The 27,238-nt window shown below is 36.0% G+C and overlaps 1 protein-coding gene and 1 long non-coding RNA gene across 2 annotated transcripts in view; one reads left to right on the top strand and one right to left on the bottom strand.

Annotated features, from left to right (window-relative positions):
- Nucleotides 1-13,935: 13,935 nt before the first annotated feature.
- LOC308645617 lies at nt 13,936-15,478 on the top strand. Its single transcript, XR_014021245.1, has 3 exons — nt 13,936-14,434; nt 14,841-14,905; nt 15,187-15,478. It is a non-coding gene; the product is annotated as an uncharacterized lncRNA (long non-coding RNA).
- Nucleotides 15,479-16,576: 1,098 nt separating this feature from the next.
- EPB41L4A (erythrocyte membrane protein band 4.1 like 4A) overlaps nt 16,577-27,238 on the bottom strand; it is a 236,241-nt gene continuing 225,579 nt past the window's right edge. Inside the window, exons 20-24 of the mRNA XM_081289124.1 lie at nt 26,208-26,255; nt 25,573-25,641; nt 23,454-23,564; nt 23,201-23,282; nt 16,577-17,539 (exon numbers count right to left, since the gene is read on the bottom strand). Coding sequence (XP_081145250.1) covers nt 17,411-17,539; nt 23,201-23,282; nt 23,454-23,564; nt 25,573-25,641; nt 26,208-26,255 — 439 coding nt within the window. The 3' untranslated portion in view covers nt 16,577-17,410. The remainder of the gene's footprint in view (nt 17,540-23,200; nt 23,283-23,453; nt 23,565-25,572; nt 25,642-26,207; nt 26,256-27,238) is intronic.

Raw genomic sequence — 27,238 nt, 5'->3', positions numbered from 1 at the left:
ATACAGAACAAGTATAAACCCTTCTCACATAACAGACACGGACATACGTGATGCCTCTTCACCCCATGTTTCCATGTTGCATTTTCTAACGTAGTTAGCTCCTGTAGCCACGCCTTTTATCACACAGCTGCCACAACTCCTGTTTACCTCTTGACTAGGGAGTAACCTCCCAATGTCCCACTTGAGATACAGTAGCACCTACACTCTGGTCCAGCCAACAAGAGAAAGGGGGGGTGTCCCCTCTTTCCATTACAAAAATGAAAACTAAGTAAAACTAAATAAACATTTACTCTGCTGACAGCTGACAGCCAGGGTACACACCTGATCTACATTATATCACTGACAACTGCATTTCCTCAATCTTTTCCAGATGTGCTAAAGCTAAGAATAACTTCTCTGGTATACATACTGTTGATTTTAGAACACAAATAGTGAAGTTTACATGTCATCTCTTTAAAGCCATTCATATTATATGTACCTAATTTAACCAACCTAAGATTTTAGGATCCTGAATTAATCACTTAGTTTATGATCTTTAATTTCATATCACAGTGAATTTGATGAGTGTCTATAACATTTTCAATCAAATCACCAGTAAAAAGATTTTTTTAAGGACAAGAACATCCCTGGAAACATCCCTTCATATCAAACTCAGGTTCCCGAGTTCTCTACCCTTCTCAGCTCTGGAGTGGATACCAAGTTAAAGAAGAAAGTCTGCTCTGATGGGTGCTAAACCTATTCTGGCTTCTCATGAATAAGTGAGACGCTTCCTATAGGGAATCAACAAGCCTTTATCTGATTGTATATTATAGAGACCACATTCATTATGCTAGACCAGAGTTTACTGAAATTGCTGCTTTCCCTTTTTAGAAGTTGGAAGAATCAGAATCTTCAGACTTCTCCCATCTTTTAACCCTTCCTGTTCTCACCATGATTTTTGATGATTTCTGAAGGGTTTCTGTACTCTCAATTTCAAGTTGACCCAGTCCTCAGGGATATAATTTATCCATTTGAGAGACTTCCAATCTAATGAAGAAGCTGGGAATTCTCTTTCAGTAGCTAAAAACAATGTTAACATTAATATAACTAAAGTCACTCATCAAAAACCAGGCTTTGTGTTTGAGTGATTTATTTTGTGGTGTGCAAGAGTATCTTCCTCACAGAATATCCTCCTGTGCTGTCTACTCTCCAAAGAAAAGCCCTTATGCCAACAAAAAGCAGTTACTCATACGGAAACCGATTTTTATAAAAATATCCTTGGAAATGTGTGGACATGAAAAACATGCCACATATATTTAATTGTGAAAATTGAACACACTATTTATTTCCAGATGTGTGGCTAAGCTCAAAAATCAAGTCATACCTTACTTAAAAAGACAGATTGAGCTGCACAACCTACTAAAGAAGTGTCTATTAATAATTTAACCCCCCTTGCTATGTATGTTTCCTGACAGGCTGGCTCCTGGCTAAACCACCAGCTTTATTTTAACTTAAGATACATACTTCTGTCTACAGAGAATATCATCACTCAAGAGATATTTCCTTCTCATCTGAACTGGATGCATAAGATGTTCTTTTGTGTTACTCAAATAACATTAAAAATAAGTCTTTTCCATGCAACTAGACACTACTTTACAAAAAAGAAAATCAATGTTTTGTCTCTTAAAAAATACTAGTATGATGGGGCTGGGACTATAGTCAGAGGCAAAACATTTGTCTAGCACATGAGAGGCACTGGGTTTGAGCCTCAGCACCACATAAAAATAAATAAATAAATATTGTGTCCATCTACAACTAAAAAAAAAATTAAATAATAGTATGAAAACCAAGTTTAAAAATTCCTAGGAGATGGGATGGTTATATTCAAATATATATTCAAATATGAGATTTGTTTGCTAAATTCATTCCAATTAAAGTGTAATTGTATGACTGTGACTCACTGTGGTTCTGTGTAATAGTATGAACGTGTCCCACTGTGGGTTCTGTGCTTGGCTTATACTGTCACCTGGTGGTTTTCTACATGTACTGGCATCAGACCTGTTCTAAATCTTGTGATTTAGCATTCATTTAGCAGTCTCTTGGCAGTATCACTCACTGAGAAGTCAATCCTTCCTGCAAGATCTCTAAAATGGTGGTGCAGAAGAGATTTTACATGACGGCTTTGTTAATCAAATTAAAGTAAACCACACCTTAGTTAATCAATCATTTATACGTGAATACATTTAGCATAATGATTAATAAATCCATAATGAAAAAGTCTATAATTTAAAAAAAATTACTCAATGTGGAGGCTTCCACCTGTAATCCCCGAAACTCAGAAGAATGAGGCAGGAAAACCAAAATTTCAAGGCCAGCCTCAGCAACTTAACAAGACCCTATCTCAAAATTAAAATTAAAAAGGTCTGGGGGTGTAGCTCAGTGGTAAAGAGCCCCTTGGTTCAATCTCCAACACTCCCTCCCCACAAAATTAAGGTAATTAACACCCAAAATAAGGAAAAATGAAAGCCTTTACAAACAGAGTCACGTATATTTTAATAAAAACCAATGCATAAATATCAGAAAAACAAAATTGGGAGTTAAACAGAAGCAGTAGCAGAAACCAGTACAATTACAAAAATACTTCTTTATAGGATTCCTTGATGTTTTAGAATTCATTCATGCTTCTCTTTTGTAAAATGTCTCTTTTTGTCTTTAACTCTATTGATTCCTTAGTGTTCATATAAATATACATGACTATTTTGTTGTTAAGAATTATATTTAGTTATAATTATATTTTATTATAAGAATTTGACCAAGTAATATATGGAATTTCTTTTTAATTATCATTTAATTTAATTTCTTATTTAATTATTAACCCTAACCCTAACCCTAACCTTAACCCTAAACATAGATGTTTTAGATTTTTACCAAATTAAGATTATCAATTATCTTATTTATTTATTTATTTACTAAATAAATTTTAATTATTAGGAGTAATATTTTCTAATAGTTCAAAAGAAAAGTCTCCATTATCCCATCAATCATTATAACTAGTTTCTATATACTTCCAAAAAAGTGATTTTGTTTTTTTCCAATGTGAGTATTTATTTGGGATAAATCTTTTCAAAATTTAATAAAATGGACTTATTAAAAATTGACTTAAGTTTAGTAAATATTTTCTATAATCAAACAAATGTTTTTACTTTGATATTTTTACTATATTTTCTATTATTTGATTTTTTTATTCATTTGTTAAACTATATAACTACATAGGCCTTATTTTGCATTATACTATCAAGTAAATTTCTTTTTCTTTTTTTCTAAGTGGAGATCAGTCACTCATGTGATGGCAACATGTATTGGACAAGCACCCCTCCTCTGCTGATTTTGCTTTAAGACATATTAAAATCCAAGATATATTAGCCAGAACAATTGGTGCACTCCTGCAATCCTAGCAATTCAGGAGGCTAAAAGAAGGAAGATCACAGGTTTCAGGCCAGCTTTGGCACAACATAGTGAGACTCTGTCTCAAAATAAAAACAGATAAATAAAAAGGTTTGGGGATATAGCTCAGTGGTAAAAGCCTATGATTTTAATCCCCAGTACAAAAAAACAAAGAAAGAAAAAAATCCAACATACACTACAAACTATTTCTGACTTACAGCTTCCATTTCATTGGTCAAGAATGTCTGTGCCATTGCCATGCTAATTTGATTATCCGGCAAAATTCAGAAAATGTTTTATATTTATTTTTTATATTTATATTATATTTCATATTAAATAACATGATTAATATTTAGTATCTTAAAGAAAATTATTCCTCCTCCTTATTCTTTTTCTAAATTATTCTGATTATTCTCATCAGTTTATCATTCCAAATAAACTTCAGAATAATTTTGTCAGTTTCACAAAGAATTTGACTTAAGATTTTTTAAAAACAGACTTTGTGAAAATTGCCCTAAATTATAAATTACTTTGGAAAGAATTGTTACCTTTACACACAGAACAGGATTAGTGATAAACCCTTCTGATGTTCTTAAGCTGGATAATTTTTCAAGGAACAAATTGACCAAGAAACATAAAAGGTGCTTTGGTCTTCCAATGTGGCAGGAGAGATATGCCATATCTAAATCCTCTAATTCAGAACAAATAAAAATGCTTGATAAAATATTTTTTAAGTGTTGCTCTAAATGCCTGGCTGAATTAGTTGAAAAATAAAGGAAGTCCTCTGAGTCAACAAATGAGATAACAAGAACCCAAAGGAAGTTCTGGAGCTGTCCTTTTCCTGGGATATTAACCTATCTTTGGTGGCTTGGAGTTTAGGCTTCATAGAGTCACATGGAAGTCAGGAGATAAAACCTGAGGGCTGAGCAAGGCAAAGTAGAACTAACAAAACACGCACAAAGTTGTGTCCCCTTAAAGGTAATATCCTCAATAAATAAATGAGGAAGAGGATCACACTCTGGAGATAAATAGAAGGGATAATTACCCTCTACAATATGAAAAAGGATAAAATGGTGGGGAACATCTTTGAAAATTACTAACAGCCCTCCCCCATGTAAGAGGATTAAGAATTCACACTATCTATGTGGTCTAAGAGTAGACCTGGACCAGGCACAATGGATACACCTGTAATCCTTCTTAGCAACTCCAAAAGCTGCAGCAGAGGTTCTCTCAAGTTTGAGACCAGCCTGGGCAACTTAGTGAGACCCTGTCTCAAAATTAAAAAAAAAAAAATTAAAGGGATGTAGTTCAGTGGTAAAGTGTCCCTGGATTCGATCTCCAGTACCACAAATAGAGCGCTTGCCTAGCAAGTGTGAGGTACTGGGTTTGATCCTCAGCACCACATAAAAATAAATAAATAAAATGAAGATATTGTGTCCATCTATAACAAAAATAAGTAAATAAATTAAAAACAAAACAAAAAGAAAAAAAACTAAAGTGCTCCCAGGACAGTGGTGCCTCAAGTACCAGGACCCAGGAAAAACAAACATACATCCTTCCTAGAGAACAGATCCAAACAGTTACCACAAATTGATACCCAAACAACAGAGATTCAAAATAAAAGAAAGACCCACAAACCCCTGAGAAAATAGACAACAAGTGAGAGTCAGCTAAAACAGAGCAAGACTATCAATTTTGGCCTATCAGACAAGTATCAAATGAGTGTGTTTACTACATTTCAAGAAATAAAAGAAGGTACATAACAAAGAAGCAAGAGATATCACAAATAATCCACATCTTTGAAAAGAACCAGGGGCTGGGGATGTGGCTCAAGTGGTAGCGCGCTCGCCTGGCATGAGTGCAGCCCGGGTTCGATCCTCAGCACCACATACAAACAAAGAAGTTGTGTCCGCCGAAAACTAAAAAATAAATATTAAAAAATTCTTTCTCTCAAAAAAAAAAAAAAACAGAGAACTCCTAGAAAATAAGGTATAGTAATAGTGTTTAAAAGGGTAGTGCCTTATCTATTAGGCTACTAGGGCTGCTTCTCACTGTTAGCAGCTGGAAAGAGAATTAGTGAGTTGGAATATAGAGATGAAGAAGACAGAAACCAAGACTCAGATTCATGAATCCCATTTAATCATAGCCAAAATAAAGGCTTTTTAAAAACACATCTATTCATGTTGTAATAAAATTCGATCATTCAAGAAAAAGAGAAGAAAAGATAAATCACTTAGAAAGGAATAAGCATTCGTCTGACCTCTGACTTTCCCCATAAAATGAAAGATACAGTACAGGGAATAGTAGCTTCAAAAGAAAAGTAACCATCAATTTAAAATTGTGCACCCAGCAAAATCACTTTTAAAAACGCAAATGAAACAATATTTTCAGACAAATAAAGGCTGTGAGAATTGACTATGAGCAGACTCTCACTAAAGGAATACCTGCAGAGTTTGATAAAATACAATTGTAATTCACTATGTTGGGAAGGGATCTGAGATGCTTCATTTCTAACAAGCTCCCAAGTAATTAGAGTAGAAAGTTCTCTAAAACACATATATTAGAAACAACAAAAAATATCTTGAATGAATTGAGATGCAGGAGGAAATGATGATCAAAGAAATGATAACCTGTAAGAAAAGTTCTTTAATAATGGTATAAAATAATAGGATCAGTGTTGAATTTTTAAGTGTAAAAATATGCACAGAAATAATTAAAATCCCAGATAATAGCATACAAGAGAAGCAAGGAATGACTAGAGACATAGTATTCTAAGGTCCATGTTTTGTTGTTGTTAAAGGAGAGAATGAATATATTTTATATTTTATATACATTATTTTATGTATTTAGTCTTTGTTAATTTAGATATGTGAGTTAAATTTTTGAGGAGAATCTCTCAAAGACTATAAATTGGCCATAGAACTTCCACATCATGACAGGAGAAAATATTAAATGAAAACAATATTCAATAAATTCAAAGGAAACCAAAATATAATAAATAAAAAAGGAGAAAAGGAATATAGAATAAGAGAAATGAAAAGGAAACATAGAATAATATGGTAGAAATTAAAACAAATGTAAATACTTGCATAAAATATAAATGAACTCAATGTTCTAGTTAAAAGACAAAGATTATAAATCTGAATTTTTAAAACATTGTCATATTTACATGACAACTATGACCTGAATGTTTGTGATCCTCCAAAATTCCTATGTTGAATAACTTCTAAAGTGATAACATTAAGAGACAGGGACTTAAAGAAATCAACCCTCATGAATGAGATCTGTACCTTTATAAAAGGACTTAAGGAAGCCTGTTAGTCCCTCTACCATGTAAGAAAGTGGCAAGAAGATTCCATCTATGAGGAGTGGGTACTCACCAGACAGTGAAACTACTAGTGCCTTGATTTTAGACTTCCCAGCCACCAGAATTATATATTTCTGTTGTTTATAAATTACCCAGTCTAAGATCTTGTTTGAGTAGCTGGAATGAATTTTAAGACAGTGACATAGCTTTAATGTAAGGGCATAAAAATTGAAAGTAACAGGATGGAAAATGATAAACCAAAGAACCAAAAAAGTTCATGAAAAAAAGTTTTAAAACAAAACCAAAACTAAACAAATTTGAAGATTATATATTAATGGAAAATTTAATTAATTAGAGATATATATCAATTGTTTAAATATGGATGCAACTAAACATAATTTCAAGATCTATAAAGCAAAATAATAAAAATAAAAATAGAAATCAATAAATCCATTATCATAATGGAAGACTTTAAAACATACAATAACTTCTAGATTAAGCAGATTACAAATAAGTAAGGATGTAGAAGATTTAATTAATATAGTTAGTAAGCTAGATCCAAAAGACATACTATAGAATGTAACATGCAACAAGTAGAGCACATAGAACATTTACAAAAATTAACTAGGGCTGGGGTTGTGGCTCAGTGGCAGAGTGTTTTCCTCACACATGTGAAGGACCACTGGGTTTGATCCTCAGCACCACATGAAAACAAATAAACAAAATTTAAAAAATAAATAAATAAACTAACTACATTGTAGGACATGTAAAAAACAAATCTTGTATAATCAAAAGCCTATAGTTCTATTACTTAGTATTAAGTATTACAAATAAATAATGAAAAATAACATACTCAAAAAGATTCCATATGAAATTTAAAACATGTTTCTAAATAACTCACAAGTCAAAGAAGAAATCATGAAAATATTTGGAACCATACATTTAGCTAGTACACACCAATATAGCCAAATCACAGTTAGTGAAACATTGAAAAATATTTGAACATGTTGGGAAATACCTTAATAATAAGTATTAAAAATATCAAATTAGTAATGTGAATATGACTATAAACTGGTTAATTTAAACTATCATACAATATGACAATGTCCACTGACAAGTGGATCTTCCACCATCATGGCAACTGAGAACACTCAACAATATCAACCTCTAGTTCACCTTGACTGATAATAAACTTTATGGCTCGACTGAAATTCTCTATAAAGTACTTAGGGCTTTAAGATGATCATTAATTTTTCCTTCTGCTAGAATTATACAAGTTATTAATTCTAAATATTTCCTTCTTATTTTTTTTATTTGAGAAAAAGAAAAAAGAAGTTTTATTGCTTTGCTAGCAAAGAAGAAAGATTGGGGACTCTTGTTCAAGAGGCTGTGATTCTCTAAATATTTCCTTCTTATCTGGGGCATATTGTATGTGCATTATAAATTTTTTTTAGTTGTAGTTGGACACAATACCTTTATTTTATTTATTTATTTGTATGTGGTGCTGAGGATTGAACCCATGGCCTCGCACATGCTAGATGAGCATTCTGCCATTGAGCCACAACCCCAGTCCCGTAATTTTTGAATAAGCAGCAATTGTTCAGCATTTTGATATTTTTACATTCAAGAATATAGGGCTTAGGGGTTGTAGCTCAGTGGTAGAGCACTCGCTTAGCACGTGTGAGGCACTGGGTTTAATCCTCAGCACCACGTAAAAATAAATAAATAAAGTAATGTGTTTATCTACAACTGAAAACATTTAATTAAAAAAAAGAATGATTAGGGGCTAGGGTTGTGGCTCAGCAGTAGAGTGCTCGCCTAGTACACATGAGGCCCTCAGTTCAATCCTCAGCACCACATAAAAATAAGTAAGTTAATTAAAGATATTATATCCAACTACAACTAAAAAATAAATATTAAAAAATTTTTAAAAAGAATGTATAACATAATTTTAAAGTCAAATTCCTTCAACAAAGAAAACATTTTAATGTACTTTTACATATTATTCAGAGGTTTCTTTTAAATCTGCAAGGAAATTTAAAAAATCATTATTGATAATGAAGAACAGCATGGAAAATATTCTAATACTATGCAAAAACTGAATCAACACGGAATATTTATTTTATACCATGCCAACATAAAAAGACTCCCCCAAACTTTGTGTAAATCTGAAATAAAATATAACTTGGTTACTTTAACGAAAATAGAGTGACTTATTATTGCTAAAGTGACATAAATATTGGAATATAAATTGTGTCAACAGAAAAAGTAGTGTCGATACTTTTTAAAATACCAAATGATTAATAATAAAATTGATAATCCCATGGCACACATTAGGAATGAAAAAGATAACATAAATAAGGAAAATCAGGGATTTAAAAAGATAATATAATGAAAAGATTTCTTTAAACAAATTTAAAAACTTAGGGAAAGTGGAGATTTTTCTGGAAATTTAACTTACCAAAACTGAAGAAGAACTAGAAGAACTGAATGATCCTAGGACCATTAAGGAATTGAATCAGCAGTTTAAAATCTTCCCACGAAGAAAATACTAGACCTAGACACTTCTAAAATTGAGGATTTTTTTTTCTTAATTAAGAAAATGTAGGGACCAGGGGTGCGGCTCATTGGTAGAATATGTGCTTAGCATGCATAAAGCCCTGGATTTGATATCCAGATCCAATAATAATTATAATTCTGAAATCATACAAAATTTTTCACAGAAAAGAAAAAATAGAAAAGTTGTCTAACTAAACTTAAAAGCCAGTACAAGCATACTCTAGGACAGCTCCCAGATTAATGTTTTACTAGTATGCTATCTATTGCATAAATGTCCCCACATCATACAACAATGCATCCCTCAAAACAATGTTTCATCTAAAATTTTAATTAGGGAAAACTATATTTAAGACCTAAAACTCCACATAAAATTTTCAAACCATCACCCAAAAATGTATAGGAAATGCCCAAGTTATATTACAAACATAATTGGTAATGACAGAATTATGTGTCAGAACATCAAAATTGATATGAATATCTATGCCATACAAATGCTACCAGTGAGATATATATTAAAACATATATCATTTATATAATATGTAAATTGTATACATATATAATTTACCATATTAATAAATTACAAGAAAAAATGTTCATATTTCCATATAGAGGAAGAATAAAACAGGTCATAAAATTCAACATTCAGTAATGACAGAAATGCTATTGGCAAACCAGAAAGAGAAGGAAACTTCCCTAACCCAATAGGAAAGGCATAAAAATGTCATCCACATCACATACCTAGGCTGAAACAATAAGAACATTCCTTTAATCATAAACAAGATAAGGATGTCTAAGACACCTTATCACTCTGTTCAGCATCTCTCCTGGAGGTCCTACCCTGAGTATTCCCCACATCTCTCTCTCTCTTCTCTCTCTCTCTCTCTCTCTCTCTCTCTCTCTCTCTCTCTCTCTCTCTCTCTCTCTCTCTCTCTCTCTCTCTCTCTCTCTCTCTCTCTCTCTCTCACACACACACACACACACACACACGAATGAGAATGGAAAAGGAAGAAATAAAGCTTCTGGAGATGAATATGATTGAGGAGAAAGCCCAAAAAGAATCTACAAATCATTTTAAATTATGTAAATTATCTAATATCCATATTTAAAAGCAATTATATCAATTATATTGATCAATTTTCTCCCAGGTTATCACAGATTCAATGTAATTCCAATATACATCCCAACAGTGCTTTTCACTGAACTTTACAAGCTAATTCTAAATACTATAAGAGAAAAGAGACAACAGCTAAGAGAAAAATCAAGGGATCTGGGTGGCAATATGGATGGAGGAACAGGGAAATTACATTTCCATTTATCAAGACTTATTATAAAAATACAGAAATTAAGACAGTGCAATACTGGTACAAGATAGACAAATTGACTAGTTAGAGACAGAATAGATGGTGAAGAAATAGACCTACTCAAATAAAACCTTGATATATGAATATGGTAGCATGATAGATTTGTATAGCAAAGATAGGCTATTTGATAAACAATCTTGGGAAAATTGGTTCTCTATATGGAAAAAATCTAATTGGATCCCTACACCCATGACAACTTTATATGGAGTAAGTACTATAAAATGGAATACACATACCTTGTCTGAAAAATCTCATTTATATTCTTGATGATGGGGTGAGACAAGAAAAGGTGGAGTAAAATATAAAGTTCACCCACTCTTCACCTCACATGATTGTTTTTTTCTTGCTGCCATAACAGATTAACACAAATTTAGAGGTCTAACACAACACAAATTTCTTATCTATCAGCTCTGTAGATAAATCAGAAGTCTGGCATGAGTCTCACTGGGCTAAAATCAGGGTATTACCCAGGGCTGTGTTCTTTTCTGGAGACTCCAGAGGAACATCTGCTTCTATGCTCATTTAAATTTTTGAAATAATTCAACTTCACTCTGTACAGTTGTAGAAATGAATTCCCTTTTTCCTTGCTGGCTATGAGCTGACATTCCTAGGTTCTAAAGATTGCCTATACATATTCTTTGGTTTGTGGCCCCTTTCCTCCATCTTCAGAGTCAGCAATGGAGAATGGAACACCTCTCATGTCCCACCTCTCCTGCCTTCTTTCTCTAACTCTTCTGCTTCTTTCTTCCATCTTTAAAGCTCCATCTCAAGTTCTCTGACATTAATCCCATCTGCAAAGCCCCTTTTGCTATCTCATGTAAGCACATTCACAGATTCTAGGGATTAGGACATGCATAACTTTGGGGGGGGGGGCATCATTATGCCTACCACACAGGGAAACTGAGTTTTCTATGTTTGCACTAACACTGTGTGTGGCTTGTGTGTCCTTACACAGTGCCTCAGCCCTATAGGCAAGTATGGAAGGGAGACTAGGTAAGACATATCCCCTATCTTCTTCATCCTTTCTGCTTACCTATACTTAATTACTGGGTTTTGCTTACCAGGACATGTGAGGCCAAAACAGACAGGAATATTAAGAATTTAGATTTGATTTCCTGACACCCAGTGCTAATCTAATATTGTAACAACCACTTTTCCTCTATCTATTCTTGTATCACCCAATATCTAGGGAAGAGATACAAAAGGAAAAAGAGAAGAGAATAGGTTGGGAGCAAAACCACAAAATCTTTATAAGAAAAACAGAAAAATAATTAATCTAGGAAGGTTCCAAACTTGGGGTGGGATAAACCTCAGAAGAGCCTAACTCATTTGAATAATTTATTACATGTCATTATGTACCATACACAGCGCTACACAATTCCACAAACTTTTCTTAGTTCTTTAAACTAACCCGTATAGTACATGTGCGTAAATTCTATCTGTAAATGAGGAAATTCAAGCTCAGAGTGGTGATTCATTTACCTAAGGAAACAGTTTCTTCATCCTCTCTCTATGGAGAAGGCAAGGCTATAATCACCACACTGACTGTTTCAGTGTCTAAATGACATTCTTGGTGGTATCTCCTCTACATCTAACCTCTCACCCTGGATGTGACAGTGACTTCCTAATGCAGATCTGGATTTATTTACCTTCTTTTGATTGCTACACATTTATTCCCAAATTGATTTTCTTATTACTCAGGTAAGTTCTTGTGTGATGACCACTGGGCTGTGTACCTATATTTTCATTTTCTATTTTCAAACCACTTTTTGGAGGTATGATTGAGATACAGAAAACTATAAGAATTTAATGTATTCAACTTGATGAGTTGAGAGATAAATTCGTTTAGCTTTTTGTTTGCTTTTTAGCACTAAGCTTCAAATCTGGGATTTACAGAAACAAGATTTTATCGTTTATTACTTTCTCATTGCCTTTCCTGTCTCTTCAAGGAGTTATGGTTGGTGGTGGTGGTGGGGGGGGAGCCAATTAACAGTCTCTGCTTTATTTCTGTGGTGATAATTAACTCTAAAATTTCAACATGAAATACCATCTCTCTCCCTGAATGACTTGCTCTCCCCTCTTTTACCACATCTTTTCACTGCACTTCCTACTATGTTCCAATCACATTAGCCAAGGCCAGCTACCCCCACAATCTCTACTCAAAGTTCACCTCCAGCCTGGCACACTTGTGCATGCCTGTAATCCCAGCTACTCAGGAGTCTGAAGCAGGAGAATTGCAAGTTCCAGGTCAGTCTCAGCAACTTAGCCAGGCCCTAAACTTAGTGAGATCAGTGAGATCCTGTCTCAAAATAAAAAAACAAAAAGGGGTGGGGCTGTAGTTCAGTGGTAAAGCACCCTGGGACTCAATGCCCCACAAAGAAAGAAAAGTTCACTTCCAGATCTTCTATCACTAGCCCAATGAACTATTGGGCACCTGAAATGTGCATAGTCTGAATTGAAGCATGAAACATACACCATTTTTTTAAGATTCAGTAGGAATTTAAAATATGAAACATCCTATTAATAATTTTATATTGAGTACTTGTTGAAATAATATTTAGCATAGGTTGGGCTGCTTAATTTAATCTGTTCGTATGTTTTACAATGTGGCAATTTGAAAATTTTAAATTGCATTCATGTTCACACTGCGTTTCTACTGGACAGCGCTGCTCTGTTGCTTTACCCTTTTTTGCTTTTTTTTTTTTTTTTTTTTTTTGGCGGGGCGGGGGGTCTTAATACTGTGTGAAATTACAGTATCCGCGTTTAAGGGCTTTGGGTCTTCCTCGTGCAACTAGAACGTAAGATTGGAACCTTGTCGGTCTCATTCACACCCGGATTCCCAGGCATTTAGGACAGAGCCTAGAGCACTCTAAGTACTCAATAAAACCTTTACAAATGAATGACTTACTCTGCCTTAGTTGGACACGACAGTTCTTTGTGTCGACCGACAAAACTCTGGGTCCCAAGTTCTTTGGGTTATGTCCGCTGCTCAGTACTGACCATACATTCTCAAACCTGGGAGGAGGGATGGTAGGATATCCACCTTTGATAAAACCTCCTTCCCTACCGAAAACACTGGTCACCCATCCTCAAACGGGACCTTCCCTCCTCTCCTCTTTCCTTAGGAAGCCAGTCCCACAGCCCCTCACTGAGCGCTTTTCCCTCCGGCCACACGGCGGCACACGAGAGTGCGGCAGCCTATGGTACAGTCCGTTCTCCCCGCGCCTCTAGCACAGTGGACCCTTCCAGTCGTTGAAAAGCATTGTGGGAGGCCCATTCTGCCTTTTTCTTCCTATTCTTCTCGCGGTCTGTGGTGTGCTTGGGGTCCCGGCATGGCTAGTGCCGGGCCACGCGGCTTCCCGCGCCCGAGCGCCGGGCTTCGGAGGAGCAAGGGCGACCGCCCTGAGCCTGATGAGGCGCCTGCGATGGCCGGGCCACGATTAAGGGTCCGGGACTCAAATGCGCACGGCAGCGGCCTAACCTTATGGGCCACATCCACCGAGGATCCTCTTGAGGGCCTGAGGCCGACTTCGTCCTGTATTCCCTTCCCGGGAAATGGGACATTAACTAGATTTGCTTTTATTGATCGCCGATCGTACGCCAGGGAGCCTTGGGCGTTAAGTACAAATCTCTTTTGCGTGACCCGGGAAGGCCCCACGATGTAAATGGTTTTGTGCCTGCCCGAGCCCACTGTGAAGTGGGGCAAGTGCCCTTTGAAATGCAGATCACGTGTACTCTGGCGCAGAGGTTGGCCGAAGCTGAATGAGTATCACCAACTTTGTAGGTAAGTTTTCTTGTAAGCAAATTGACCAGCTTACTCGGGATAAGAATTGTAACCCGAAAGTTTTGTTTCAATTTTCATTAACGGGTAGGATTAGTTGTATTCTTTTCAAGCAGTAATCATTTCATCTCAGCCAGTCAGCAGCGTCTGCCATGGCAGAGCCGAACTTTTTGTTTTCACGGAGCCTTTGTGTTGCCCGTTCACTTTTGTAAACTAGTGAATGTGGTGTCAAAAAAGGCACAAATAAATACTTTGCAGCCTTTTCCTGCCCTTAAATTTTATATTTTTGGTGTAGGAACTGCATAAGTGACAGTTTGCATTTACATTAATTTGTATATACATGCGTCTTTAAGTCGAACAGTGTTCAGTATGTGTTTCTTGTAACCTGTTTCAACTAATTTTTGTTCAGGTGAATAATGGATGCCTGAAGCGGACTACTGACCTCTGAACACTTGAGCACAAAGGTGACTTAAGGTAGGATGATATCAAAGTAGAAGTTGTGGAGATTTTATCTTTTTCTTGAGTAGGCAATATTGAAGAGAAAAAGAAAAAACATAATACTCTACTTCTGGATATCATTAGATTTGTTTCTTTCTAGTAAATGTAAAAAAAACTTGACAAATCTCAAGCATAAAATCCAGAAATGATATGACTTTTAATACTGAGGATTTATTATTACTAAGTTCTTTATTAATATATTAAAATATAATGTGTAAATATGTACTTTTCAAATTGAGTATTTTCTTTTATTTCAGGACATCCTTGGTACGGATTTTGGAAGTTTGGTCTTCAAAAGTTGCTTGATCATTTTAAAAATTTCCAGGAGTCTGAGGAGTATTGAAATAATTGGGTCTATGGCTCAGCAGTAGCGCACGTACCTGGCATGTTTGGGTTTGATCCTCAACACAGCATATAAGTAAATAAAATAAATTTCTATTGACAATTTTTTTAATATTAAACAATAATCAGTGCTATCATGGCCACTGATGGTCTTATGATAGCTTCTGGCAAGGGCCAAAGAGAAATAAATACTTTTCTTCCCATGAATTCAAACTACTATGGTTTTCTTGAATTTAAGACACTGGGTAATGATTCTTCCTTTACTTAATAGGAAAGAGCAAATAATGTGTTCAGGCATTCAGAATTTTATTTAAAAGTAATGTATTAGGATCTGGGAACACAATGATAAGCAAAACAGTTCCACCCGCTGGGACCCTTGAGAAAATATCACAAAAGTAAAGCTTCCTTTGTGAGATGAATACCACAGTGAGATTTGACCACATCTGGGAAACCTGAGAAAGCAAAATTGACTAAAGGTAGATGCCATTTTTCCAAGGTGAATATGGACAAATGACATGTGCAGAGACCTTAGATAATGTGGGTCTGCTTCATATGACAGTTTTGGCTGCTTTCCCTTCTCAGTACTCTCATTTAGAGTTGAATGTTCAATGAGGCTTGTGAGATGGCTATTATAGGAGCTAGGCATGTTACAAAATGAGGTTAAAGAGGTAGTAAATAGACCAGATCATGTAAGGCTTGTGTTTTATTAAAGCAAGAAAAGAAAATCCAGTAAGATAACAGTGCAGAGCAAGTGGCCCAATTAGATGCCACTACAGTTGTCCAGGCAAGAGATGACTGATTTGGACCACTGTATTAAAAAGGGCAAAATCAACAGGATTTGATAATGTAGAGGTCCATAATGAGTTAGGCTTACACTGTGACAATGGCCCTAAGTCTAGGTTGTGGGCCAGTGCTTAGCTAGTTGAAGCCTTTGAAAAAGCCAAGTGGCCTCTTAGCAAAACACTGGAGGCTAAGCTATAGGATTCTTGAGGCCATGGAAATAAATGAAACCTGAGTAGAGAAAGGTCCTCTAAATCTGAGGTTTGAAAAACTCAGTAATAGAAAGGTAGAGTATAGGACTGTAAAGTGTGGTCAGAATGGTAGAAGCAAAAGAGGATTGCATTACATCAGAAGGAAGGGCATGTTTTAAGAGTAATTGGAGATTTAGTTTCAGAAGATTTATTGGAGTGGTGGGAGAAGCATCCATATAAGTTTTAAATAGGCATTTGATGACTTGAGGGCACTGACTGAAGATGAAGATCATCTTTCCAAAGAATTTAGCCAAGAATAGAGAAGAAAAATTGTAGCTTGAGAGATTTGTGGTCACAAAAAATTGAACTGTTGTAGTCATGTTTAAACCCAGGTGGCAAAGATAAGAAAAGGAAAAGAATATACAGAAAGCAGAGACAAGGATCCTGAGGAGAGATGGCCTCCAAAGTACAGGTAGAAAGGGTGGAAGATGAGTATTTGTATTTTTCCCATAGGTTGAAAAGTCATCTGCAGAGAGGAAAGGTCTGAAAAGATCACTAAGGAAAGAGGCAAGTAAGGTGGAATGACAACTGAAATTCACACTTAAAACCTTTTTCTCATTTTTTTTTCCAGAAAACACAACTAGGGCACTTATGAAATTAAAAGCAGCACTTAAAAACAAAGCTTTTTACAACATTTGTAAATAAACAGTGGAACTTAATGCCACAAAATACAATATTACAAAGAACTTTATATCAGTAAAAATTGCAGTTTGAAAGTGATGTCTTAGTCCTTGTGCACCTCAGCACAAGCTGAAAACCACCAAGAGCTGGGAAGAATGTTTTCCTCCCACTTGGTATACTATTGCACAGCAAGCCAGCTGCAGGCCAGGATTCCAGGTTGAAGCATCTGGTGGTGGACAGACATAAGATAGAGCTGGATAGTTTGTTACCCTGTTTCAGAAAGGAAAATTAGAGTTTTTACAAGACTATCCTTCCAGTTAAAAGGCCCTTCAGCATAGGTATGCTGTAGTCGACCCTTTAAAGAACCAAAAGATTCTTATTTTCTTGTGCTGAAGAAACACTTGCAAGGTTTGAATAAATTCACAGTTTCAAAGTACCAGTGGCACACAACACCCCTCCCACTCCCATTCCTGGCCCTTCACCAGGATCATGTCTCTATCTTGAGGCGAGCAGCTTGAATAGTTTTTATTGTTTTTGCTGTGTGCTTTCCAGTTAGATTGCTTGTAGATGTCTGAGATTTGTCTTCAATCAGGCTGTCTTTTGACCCATTTCTTCTCTAAAAGAAAATTTGAAAAAATACGGTCAGAAGAAAATACAGCCAAATCAATTATTTTTAAAACCACATCAGGTTATTATTACTCAGGTTCATAATACCAAAAGCTGTTTGACAAATACTCCCTCAAATATTTAAAATGTGTGTAATCTTAAAATATGTCAGTCTTGACAATTATGTACATGGTGAATTTTATTCATGAAATTTAGGCATAATTCACCCAAATAAGTCACTTTTTTTAATGAATAATTCCTAAACCAGACTCAATCTTCCCACTTTTCCAAGCAGGGCAGAGAGATGAAAATACAGCTTGAAGTAACTTAAAATCTTCCATAATTATAAATTGTTTTCAGAAGTCACTGAATGAAACAATATGCACAGCACAATGACTTAAGGGACCCCTCACTTATCAGAGTTTGTGATGTGAGCACTTGCTTCATCATAGAGAAGAAGGCTGGCTGAGTTACCAGAGCCTGGGCACTATACCCAAAACTTCTAGAATTGAATTTTGTACACAATCCACAACTAGATGAAGCCCTGAGAATGCCACTAACAGTACCTCAAACTACTTCCCTCAACCTTCTTGCCCTTACCAATGATCCAAATGGTCTATAGATCAGACTGGGAAGCATTTTTTTCTTCCACGAAAGTATATCCTCACACATATGGGTAACACTATCCATATTCCTATTTTGAATTATTTGGACTTAAAAAACATCATCCAGGGCTGGGTCTATAGTTCAGTGGTAGAGCTCTTGCCTCATACATGTGAGACCTTGGGTTCAATCCTCAGCACCACATTAAAAATAAAGATATTGTGTCTATTTACAACTAAAAAAAAAAAAATACATTAAAAATCATCCTTTAGGAAGTAGTTATCTTTCATTTATTCCTATGACTGCCTTAATTTGTAAGAAGGACTGATAGAATAATTCTGCTAAGAATAACAAGTATGAATCTAAAATAGAAGATTTCTAGATAGCTAGAGGCTGTGGTAGAATGCATGTAAGAGAAGAAAGGACTTCAGCAGAAGAACCACTAGTACAACAGCTAGGAAGTGATCTAAAACACTACCTTGTAAGTTTGTTTAGCATTGAATTGAGTCCCTACCTAATCCACCCCATTATTGCTTGTGCATTAAAAGGCCAGGTGGGGTATAGACCAGGACACTGTCAGAACTCTGGCACTACAGAGGAGCTTAGGAAACACAACTTTCCTGTTTCTACTGGTCACTCCAGTCCCTTTCCTACATGGTAGCCAGATTAATGGCTTCCTTTTTGGCACTTAGAAAGGCATAAAATCCAAACTCTTTTCCCCTGAATTCTAAGGGTCCTCTGTTATTTACCCTCATTCATTATGCTCAGGCCACACTGGTCTTAGCTCCTCATATAACCAGGCTCTTTCCAGTTTCAGCATCTCTCCCATGCTCTTCCCCCTACTTGCCCCAGCCTTCCACCCACTCACATGGCTGGCTCCTCACCTGCTAGATATCAACTTTAAATAGCACTATCTAAAGTGAGATTGACTCTATTGACTATTAGACCTTTCTCTCTCTCTCTCTCATTCATTATATATATATATATATATATATATATATATATATATATATATATATAATTTTAGTTGTAGTTGGACACAATACCTTTATTTTATTTATTTATTTTTATGTGGTGCTGAGGATCAAACCCAGGGTCTCACACTTGCAAGGCAAGCACTCTACTGTTGAGCCACAACTCCAGCCCCTAGATCTTTATTTCTTTAGAATGCTTACTATTTTAATTATTTTGCCTGTTTACTTTTAAGTAGGCCAGGATAAGCAAACATTTTTTTGGTAAAGGGCCAGATTGTGGACTATGTTCTTTTGCATATTATTTTTTTTTAACACTGTTATTACCTTCTGGGTTGTACAAAAACAGGCAGCAGACTAAATTTGGTCAATTGGCCATACTTTGATGATTGCTCAGACCAGTGCATGTCAATCTTTAGAAATGCTCATTACCTAGTTGTTGAATTTTAAATCAAATGCATCCCAGAGTCAGGCTCACAATCAGAGCCAATGATCAGAAGATGCACCTGAGTAATTGTATGCAACAAAGAGCTACCTTTTCAACATTTATTGTGTACAATTTGTGTTTCTTGAAATTCCTCATTGATGGTAATTAAGTTGAGGATCTATAGTAGTTAGAAAAGTAAAACTTCAGTAGAATAAAATTCCTGTTCTTATTGAAACCAACTTAAATATAAGGCAAAAAAAAACAACTCTGAAATCTATTAGTGCTTATTGATAATCATCATAATAATCCTAAGAGGTTTGAGCTTTCCAAAGGCAAAGCCCAAACTATCAGTCATGAGTGTAACACACAATTTGAACAGACCAATATCAATGGATGAAATTGAAGAAGCCATCAAAAGACTACCAACCAAGAAAAGCCCAGGACCGGATGGGTATACAGCGGAGTTTTACAAAACCTTTAAAGAAGAATTAATACCAATACTTTTCAAGTTATTTCAGGAAATAGAAAAAGAGGGAGCTCTTCCAAATTCATTCTATGAGGCCAACATCACCCTGATTCTGAAACCAGACAAAGACACCTCAAAGAAAGAAAACTACAGACCAATATCTCTAATGAACCTAGATGCAAAAATCCTCAATAAAATTCTGGCGAATCGAATACAAAAACACATCAAAAAAATTGTGCACCATGATCAAGTAGGATTCATCCCTGGGATGCAAGGATGGTTCAACATACGGAAATCAATAAATGTTATTCACCACATCAGTAGACTTAAAGATAAGAACCATATGATCATCTCGATAGATGCAGAGAAAGTATTTGACAAAGTACAGCATCCCTTTATGTTCAAAACATTAGAAAAATTAGGGATAACAGGAACTTACCTTGACATCGTAAAAGCTATCTATGCTAAGCCTCAGGCTAGCATCATTCTGAATGGACAAAAGTTGAAGGCATTCCCTCTAAAATCCGGAACAAGACAGGGATGCCCTCTATCTCCACTTCTATTCAATATAGTTCTCGAAACACTGGCCAGAGCAATTAGACAGACGAAAGAAATTAAAGGCATAAAAATTGGAAAAGAAGAACTTAAATTATCACTGTTTGCAGATGACATGATTCTATACCTAGCAGACCCAAAAGGGTCTACAAAGAAACTACTAGAACTAATAAATGAATTCAGCAAAGTGGCAGGATATAAAATCAACATGCATAAATCAAAGGCATTTCTGTATATCAGCGACAAAACTTCTGAAACGGAAATGAGGAAAAACACTCCATTCACAATATCCTCAAAAAAAATAAAATACTTGGGAATCAACCTAACAAAAGAGGTGAAAGATTTATACAATGAAAACTACAGAACCCTTAAAGAGAGAAGTTGATGAAGATCTTAGAAGATGGAAAAACATACCCTGTTCATGGATAGGCAGAAGTAACATCATCAAAATGGCGATATTACCAAAATTTCTCTATAGGTTTAATGCAATGCCAATCAAAATCCCAACGGCATATCTTGTAGAAATTGATAAAGCAATCATGAAATTCATATGGAAAAATAAAAGACCCAGAATAGCAAAAGCAATTCTAAACAGGAAGTGTGAATCAGGTGGTATAGCGATACCAGATTTCAAACTATATTACAGAGCAATAGTGACAAAAACAGCATGGTACTGGTACCAAAACAGGCGGGTGGACCAATGGTTTAGAATAGAGGACATAGAGACTAATCCACAAAGTTACAACTATCTTATATTTGATAAAGGGGCTAAAAGCATGCAATGGAGGAAGGATAGCATCTTCAACAAATGGTGTTGGGAAAACTGGAAATCCATATGCAACAAAATGAGACTGAATCCCTTTCTCTCGCCATGCACAAAAGTTAACTCAAAATGGATCAAGGAGCTTGATATCAAACCAGAGACATGGCGTCTGATACAAGAAAAAGTTGGCTCCGATCTACATATTGTGGGGTCGGGCTCCAAATTCCTTAATAGGACACCCATAGCACAAGAGTTAACAACAAGAATCAACAAATGGGACTTAATTAAACTTAAAAGTTTTTTCTCAGCAAGAGAAACAATAAGAGAGGTAAATAGGGAGCCTACATCCTGAAAAAGTACTTTCAACTTGAAACAAATTATCTGTTTTGACAATTTATTAGCTCTCCCAGATTTAACTAATCAAACAGTAAGCAGATTAGAGCAGAAGCTGTATTTACTGCTAAATCTCCATTCCAGACAAAGACTTTCATTCCTCCAGCTGCCAGGAGGGTTAACTACTTAAGGCTCAAAACTGAGCTGCTTCCCAGGAACTACCCTCTGCTGAAAAGAGCCTTGTCACTTAAGATCGTGTCTCTCCCAGAAGCACTCCTTATCAGATAACTGCCAAATGGTGAGTGTGTAGTATTACAAGGTAGGATAAAGGGCCATCTCTGGAGCTTCCCACAGAATCAACTACTGCCTTAATTGGGACTATATCACACAACTCTTTCCTCTCAAATCTCTTTTCTTTCACTCCCCAACAAGTGTTAATCCTAAGGATACTTTTCAATAAACTTCCTGCTGTAAATCTCCATCTCAGAATCTGTTACTAGGGAATCTAAGCAAAATTAGCACAGACTTATTTCATCCTTGTTTGAATTATTGATAAGAAAGAAACAGGGCAAGGACTGGGGATATAGGTCAGTTGGTAAAGCGCTTGCCTTGCATGCACAAGGCCCTGGGATTGGTCCCCAGCACCAAGAAAGAAAGAAACAGGGCAAATGAAAGGTAGAACATCATGGATACCACTGGGATCAGGCTTAACAGGTGGTCCGTGATGTATGCATTTTCACACATTTTTGATGAGGAGAGAGACGATAGTTATAATTGGCTCTTCTAAGGAATCCACCATCCAAACAAGAATGAAAACCACAGAATTGTAAACAATAGGCTGACACTGATCCTTCATAAACATTAACTTTGGTTTTGGAGTGATTGTTTACCCAACTATATATCCAAATATCTTATTCAGCCCACATTTTTCCCATTTTGCTAAAAAGTAGACCATGAGAGATGATCTCAAACACTATAGAAATACACTTGCTACAGTGTTTCCTTGATACATCTGTGTACCTCCACTGATTGTTAATTTTCTTAAAACAACAAGGTGCTCTACTGTGTCCTTGAATTCCCTTTTAAACACATTTGTAAAACATTTCCAGCATGAAACTCATTCTCTCTAATAGGGAGGACAGACCTAAACTAGGACTAATTTTTCTGTTTGACAGTTGAACATCTGTCACCCCACCTGTTAATCTATCACCTACTCTTTGTTTCTCTGGCTCAAAAAAATACCTAAAAAGACTTTTTTTTTTAATTAGTGATGCTATTTTTTCTTTAATCTAATCAAATGATCTTTCAGTCTTCAAAATACTTGGCATGGTCACAAGGTTCAGAACATTTTAAACCTCATACTATCCTCTACATCTTATTCCTAACTTAATCAGGCTGTGTCTTGGTCTTGAGCGCTGCCTCCTCATTCCTTCTCCTATTTGAATAGAATCTCAAAAAGGAAGTTAATGATTCATTTGAAGGAACTCCCCAAAGCACAAAATGCTTCTCAAAATGCCCATCAGTACAACACTTAGAACTTTATTATTACTAACCTGATGAACTGTAGAGCCACCAGAACCCTGAGCATCTGAAGAACGAGTCACTGGAAGTGGTGGTACAAGATCTGTTTTTGAACTGCAGAGATGAGTTTCAGAATTAATGAATGAATAACACCTAGAATCAGAACTTAACTTGAAAGAGGGTGATGGTGTAGATATAGGACATTTCCATCATTGCAGAGAGCTTTACCAGACTCTGCTTTTCCAGAGCCTCCAGGCAGGTGACATCCCCAGGCTACCTACTTACTTCACTTCTGAGAGAACAGATCGCTCTCCATCTGAACACTGGGACCTTCGATACTGGCGGTAGCTTCGTGGTGAATGAGAATGCCTGATTCGGACTGGGTCACCCTGAGTCCTGAACGAGAAATACACAAACAAACAAATAAAAATATATACACACACACCCATACACAAAAAACAAATATGGCAAAAGTCAAAACAGGATAATTTGGAATTTTCCCTTAATTTTGAAACTAAAAAAATAAAGAAAAAAATTACCATCAGACAGATTATTCAAATAATTTGTCTCAGCCAGGCATGGTAGTACATGCCTATAATCCCAGTGACTCAGGAGGCTGAGGCAGGAGGATCATGAGTTCAAAGCCAGCCTTAGCAAAAGCGAGGCACTAAGCAACTCAGCGAGGCCCTGTCTCTAAATAAAACCCCAAATAGGGCTGGAGATGTGTCTCAGTGGTGAGTGCCCCTAAATTTAATCCTTAGTGCAAAAAAAAAAAAAATTTGTCTCTTCTGGACTCTAAAAGCATGAGTGACTTAAATTTCACCTGTTAACAGTAGGTAAATGCTTCCTTGACCATACATGAATATGGAGCTCTTTTATTATGTACACATACATTTGTATGAATTCAAAGATATGTGTACATAATATATACAAATATATATATATATATACATGTATATATAGGCGTGTGTGTATATATATGTGTGTGTATACATATATGTATATATTTGCCACCAAACTTTCAATGAAATTACTCCTTACAGTTGAATGCTTTCCAGTAGTATGGAAGAAAAATCTACACTGCAGACAAATGGAACTACTATCAGAAAAAGTTGATCATTATCATAACTACTAACTTGACTGTCATTAAGAGTTTGATTTCCAGCCAGGCATGTTGGCACACACCTGTAATCCTAATGACTTGGGAAGCTGAAGCAGGAGGATTGCAAGTTTGAGGCCAGCCTCAGTAACTTAGTGAGGCCCTAAGCAGCTTAGCATGACCCTGTCTTGAAATAAAAAATAAATAAGGACTGGGGATGTAGCCCAGGTGTAAAGTGCCCCTGGATTCAATCCCTAGTACCAAAAATTAAATAAATAAAAAAGAATTTAATCTTCACTTGAAAGTTGTTAATATTAAATGTGGTTGACCACAAAAACATGATGTCAGGTGGTAGATATGTTAATTAGCTTGATTTAATGATTTTATAATGTAGACATTAAAATATCACATCATATACCATAAGTATCTATAATTTTTGTCAATTATATCTTAATTCAAATATATCTAAAATTTAATCTTTGGCATAAAAACAAGTTAGGGTAGGCTGGAGGCCACCAATCAGCAATTCTTCTGAGTGGGAAAGAAGCCTGTGTTGCAGAAGAGAAATAAAGCAAGGAAGAAGGCTCCCACTTTCTCTGAACCAATTATAGCAAGGCAGGAAACACAGTAAAAGGTATGCTGTAGCCACACTGATGAGCAACCAGGGGTACCTATCAGGCTTTCATGAAGACTATCCAGCTGAATGTGCTAGCTCTATGACAGGGACCATCTTGGTCTTACATGACAGTTTTGTGGTAGACATAATTCTCTTGATGGTAAAATAGTGGATAAATGCAAACTATGTTACCAGTAAATAAATACTTCAGAAATATATATATTGGGGGCAGGTACTGGAGATAGAACCCAGGGGTGCTGAATCATTGAGCCATATCCCCAGTACTTTTTAATATTTTATTAAAGACAGGGTCTCACTGAATTGCTTTGTGCGTCACTAATCTGCTGAGGGACTGGCTTTGAACTCACAATCCTGCCTTAGCCTCCCAAATTGCTGGGATTACAGGCATGCACCACTGTGCCCAGCAAGAATTTATTCTAAAACAGACATTAATCATCAAAAGCCCCCTTGCACTTACCATATACAAAAGGGGCCTCTAACAGGATATTGACTAGAGTGCAGAAGTAAGATACACCTTTTTCTACCTCTCTTCCTATATTCACTTTTAACTTTAGTTAAAATATACAGACAAATTAAAGCACTCTATGGAACACAAATAAAGGGTAAGAATGAATAACTTCCTTAGAAGCACAAATAAAACTTTTGTGAAAAGATTTTCAAAGACATACTCTATTTTAGTGTATGGGATCTCTTTCAATTGCTCTTCTGACATTCCAGAGGGATCCACGAGTTCCTTTCTAGAGGGAAATAAGCAAGAAAATAAATGTGGCCATGCTCATATACACACTATTCTCTTTCAAAATCAGCAAATGAGTTTTCCCTTTCAAATTATGTCACAAAATGCAGTGTTAATAAGACTGATATAAGCTGGGAGCAAAGATGAAAACATGAGAATGTGCCCAAGGTAATACGGGAGGAAACCTCTTCTGGAGCTCTTTTGCCTTCTTTCAGTTTTACCACATCCACACTTTTCAACTGTCTCTCATTTCCTATGACAATTCTGCTTCCCTCCCCTGTGGTAGGTATCTATTTATTTCTGGATTTTTTTCCCCTTGGTATTCACTTGTAAACTATTGGCCTGTCTGAGTCCATTTACAGGTAAGCTAAGTGACCCCAGGAGAGGAGGTAATAGGGCTGCCTGTACCATATCATGCTGATAAGACTAGTTGCCAGGCCTCAGATGGAGGCTGCCTCTTTGTTACAACAGTCTTTCTTGTAACTATATTCAAACTACATGGATTAAAACAACAACAACAACAAACTTCCCGGGTTTTAAAAACAATGAGGAAAACTCAATACTCACTGTATATGCTTCCATAATTCCTCTTTTGCTTGAATATCAGGGCTTCTCCTATAATGAAGAAAACAATGCTCACCTCTGAAAATATGCTTCATCTGCAATCTAATAGCTAACTTTAATAGTTTTCAGACTGTGAAGGTCTTATTTGCCAGCTGAGACCAGACAAAGACTGAGCAAGGAGGGCTACATCAATGGTCAGTACAAAAACACCAGGTAATTCATCTCATGGTGCCACTGAAGGGGGAAAAAAATCACATAAAAACCACCCATAACCAGAGTTTCATTTACTTGATGAGGTTAGAACTGCAGGGCTAAATCCACGTATCCTCCAGTGGTGACTGTACAATCAATAATGATTCAGGGACTTTGGTTTCTGATCATGCTATCTATTGCTAAGTAAAGGCAAAAGAAAAACTCATCCAACTACTATTACTAGGTGAGAGTCCCAACATGATCTGTGATTACTTAATACAAGCCAATAACCACAAGGGAAAAGCAACTGGTGGGACATCCCAGATGGCAGACTATATACAGATAATCCATCTTTCATGTGACATCTGGTATAACATTTCTGCACCAACCAAAACCTAGGTCCACAAAAGCTAAAGCTATCTGTTAGCTTCCAATCATGTGGCCTCACTGAGTTGCTGAGGCTGGGTTTGAACCTGAGATCCTCCTGCCTCAACCTCCTGAGCCACTGGGATTGCGGTGTGTGCTACTGCACCCGGCCATGTGGCCATTCTTTATATGTTCTTTTCTATCCTTAACTGTCAATCCACAAATCCCTTCCTCAAGCACTACTTAAGTAGAAATTATACCATAGTCTTTAATGTCACAGAATGAGAAATCTGAAATCAATGTCCATGTGTTCCTGTTCTTCCTAGTTTGAACTATTAACTCCTACTTAACTGTGAATACTAAAAATCTATTATCACCCAAATTCTTGTCACAGAATGATTTTTTTCCTATTGAGAAAATGATAAACTTTCATCAGTCCCCTCATCAGAACAAGAGGTCTAGTTAATAGGTCCAAA

This window comes from Spermophilus citellus, assembly GCF_964194105.1.
Source record: "Spermophilus citellus genome assembly, chromosome: 1".
Classification (NCBI taxonomy): domain Eukaryota; kingdom Metazoa; phylum Chordata; class Mammalia; order Rodentia; family Sciuridae; genus Spermophilus; species Spermophilus citellus.
The sequence above is the reverse complement of the archived record's forward strand: the minus strand, read 5'-3'. Positions and strand labels throughout refer to the sequence as shown.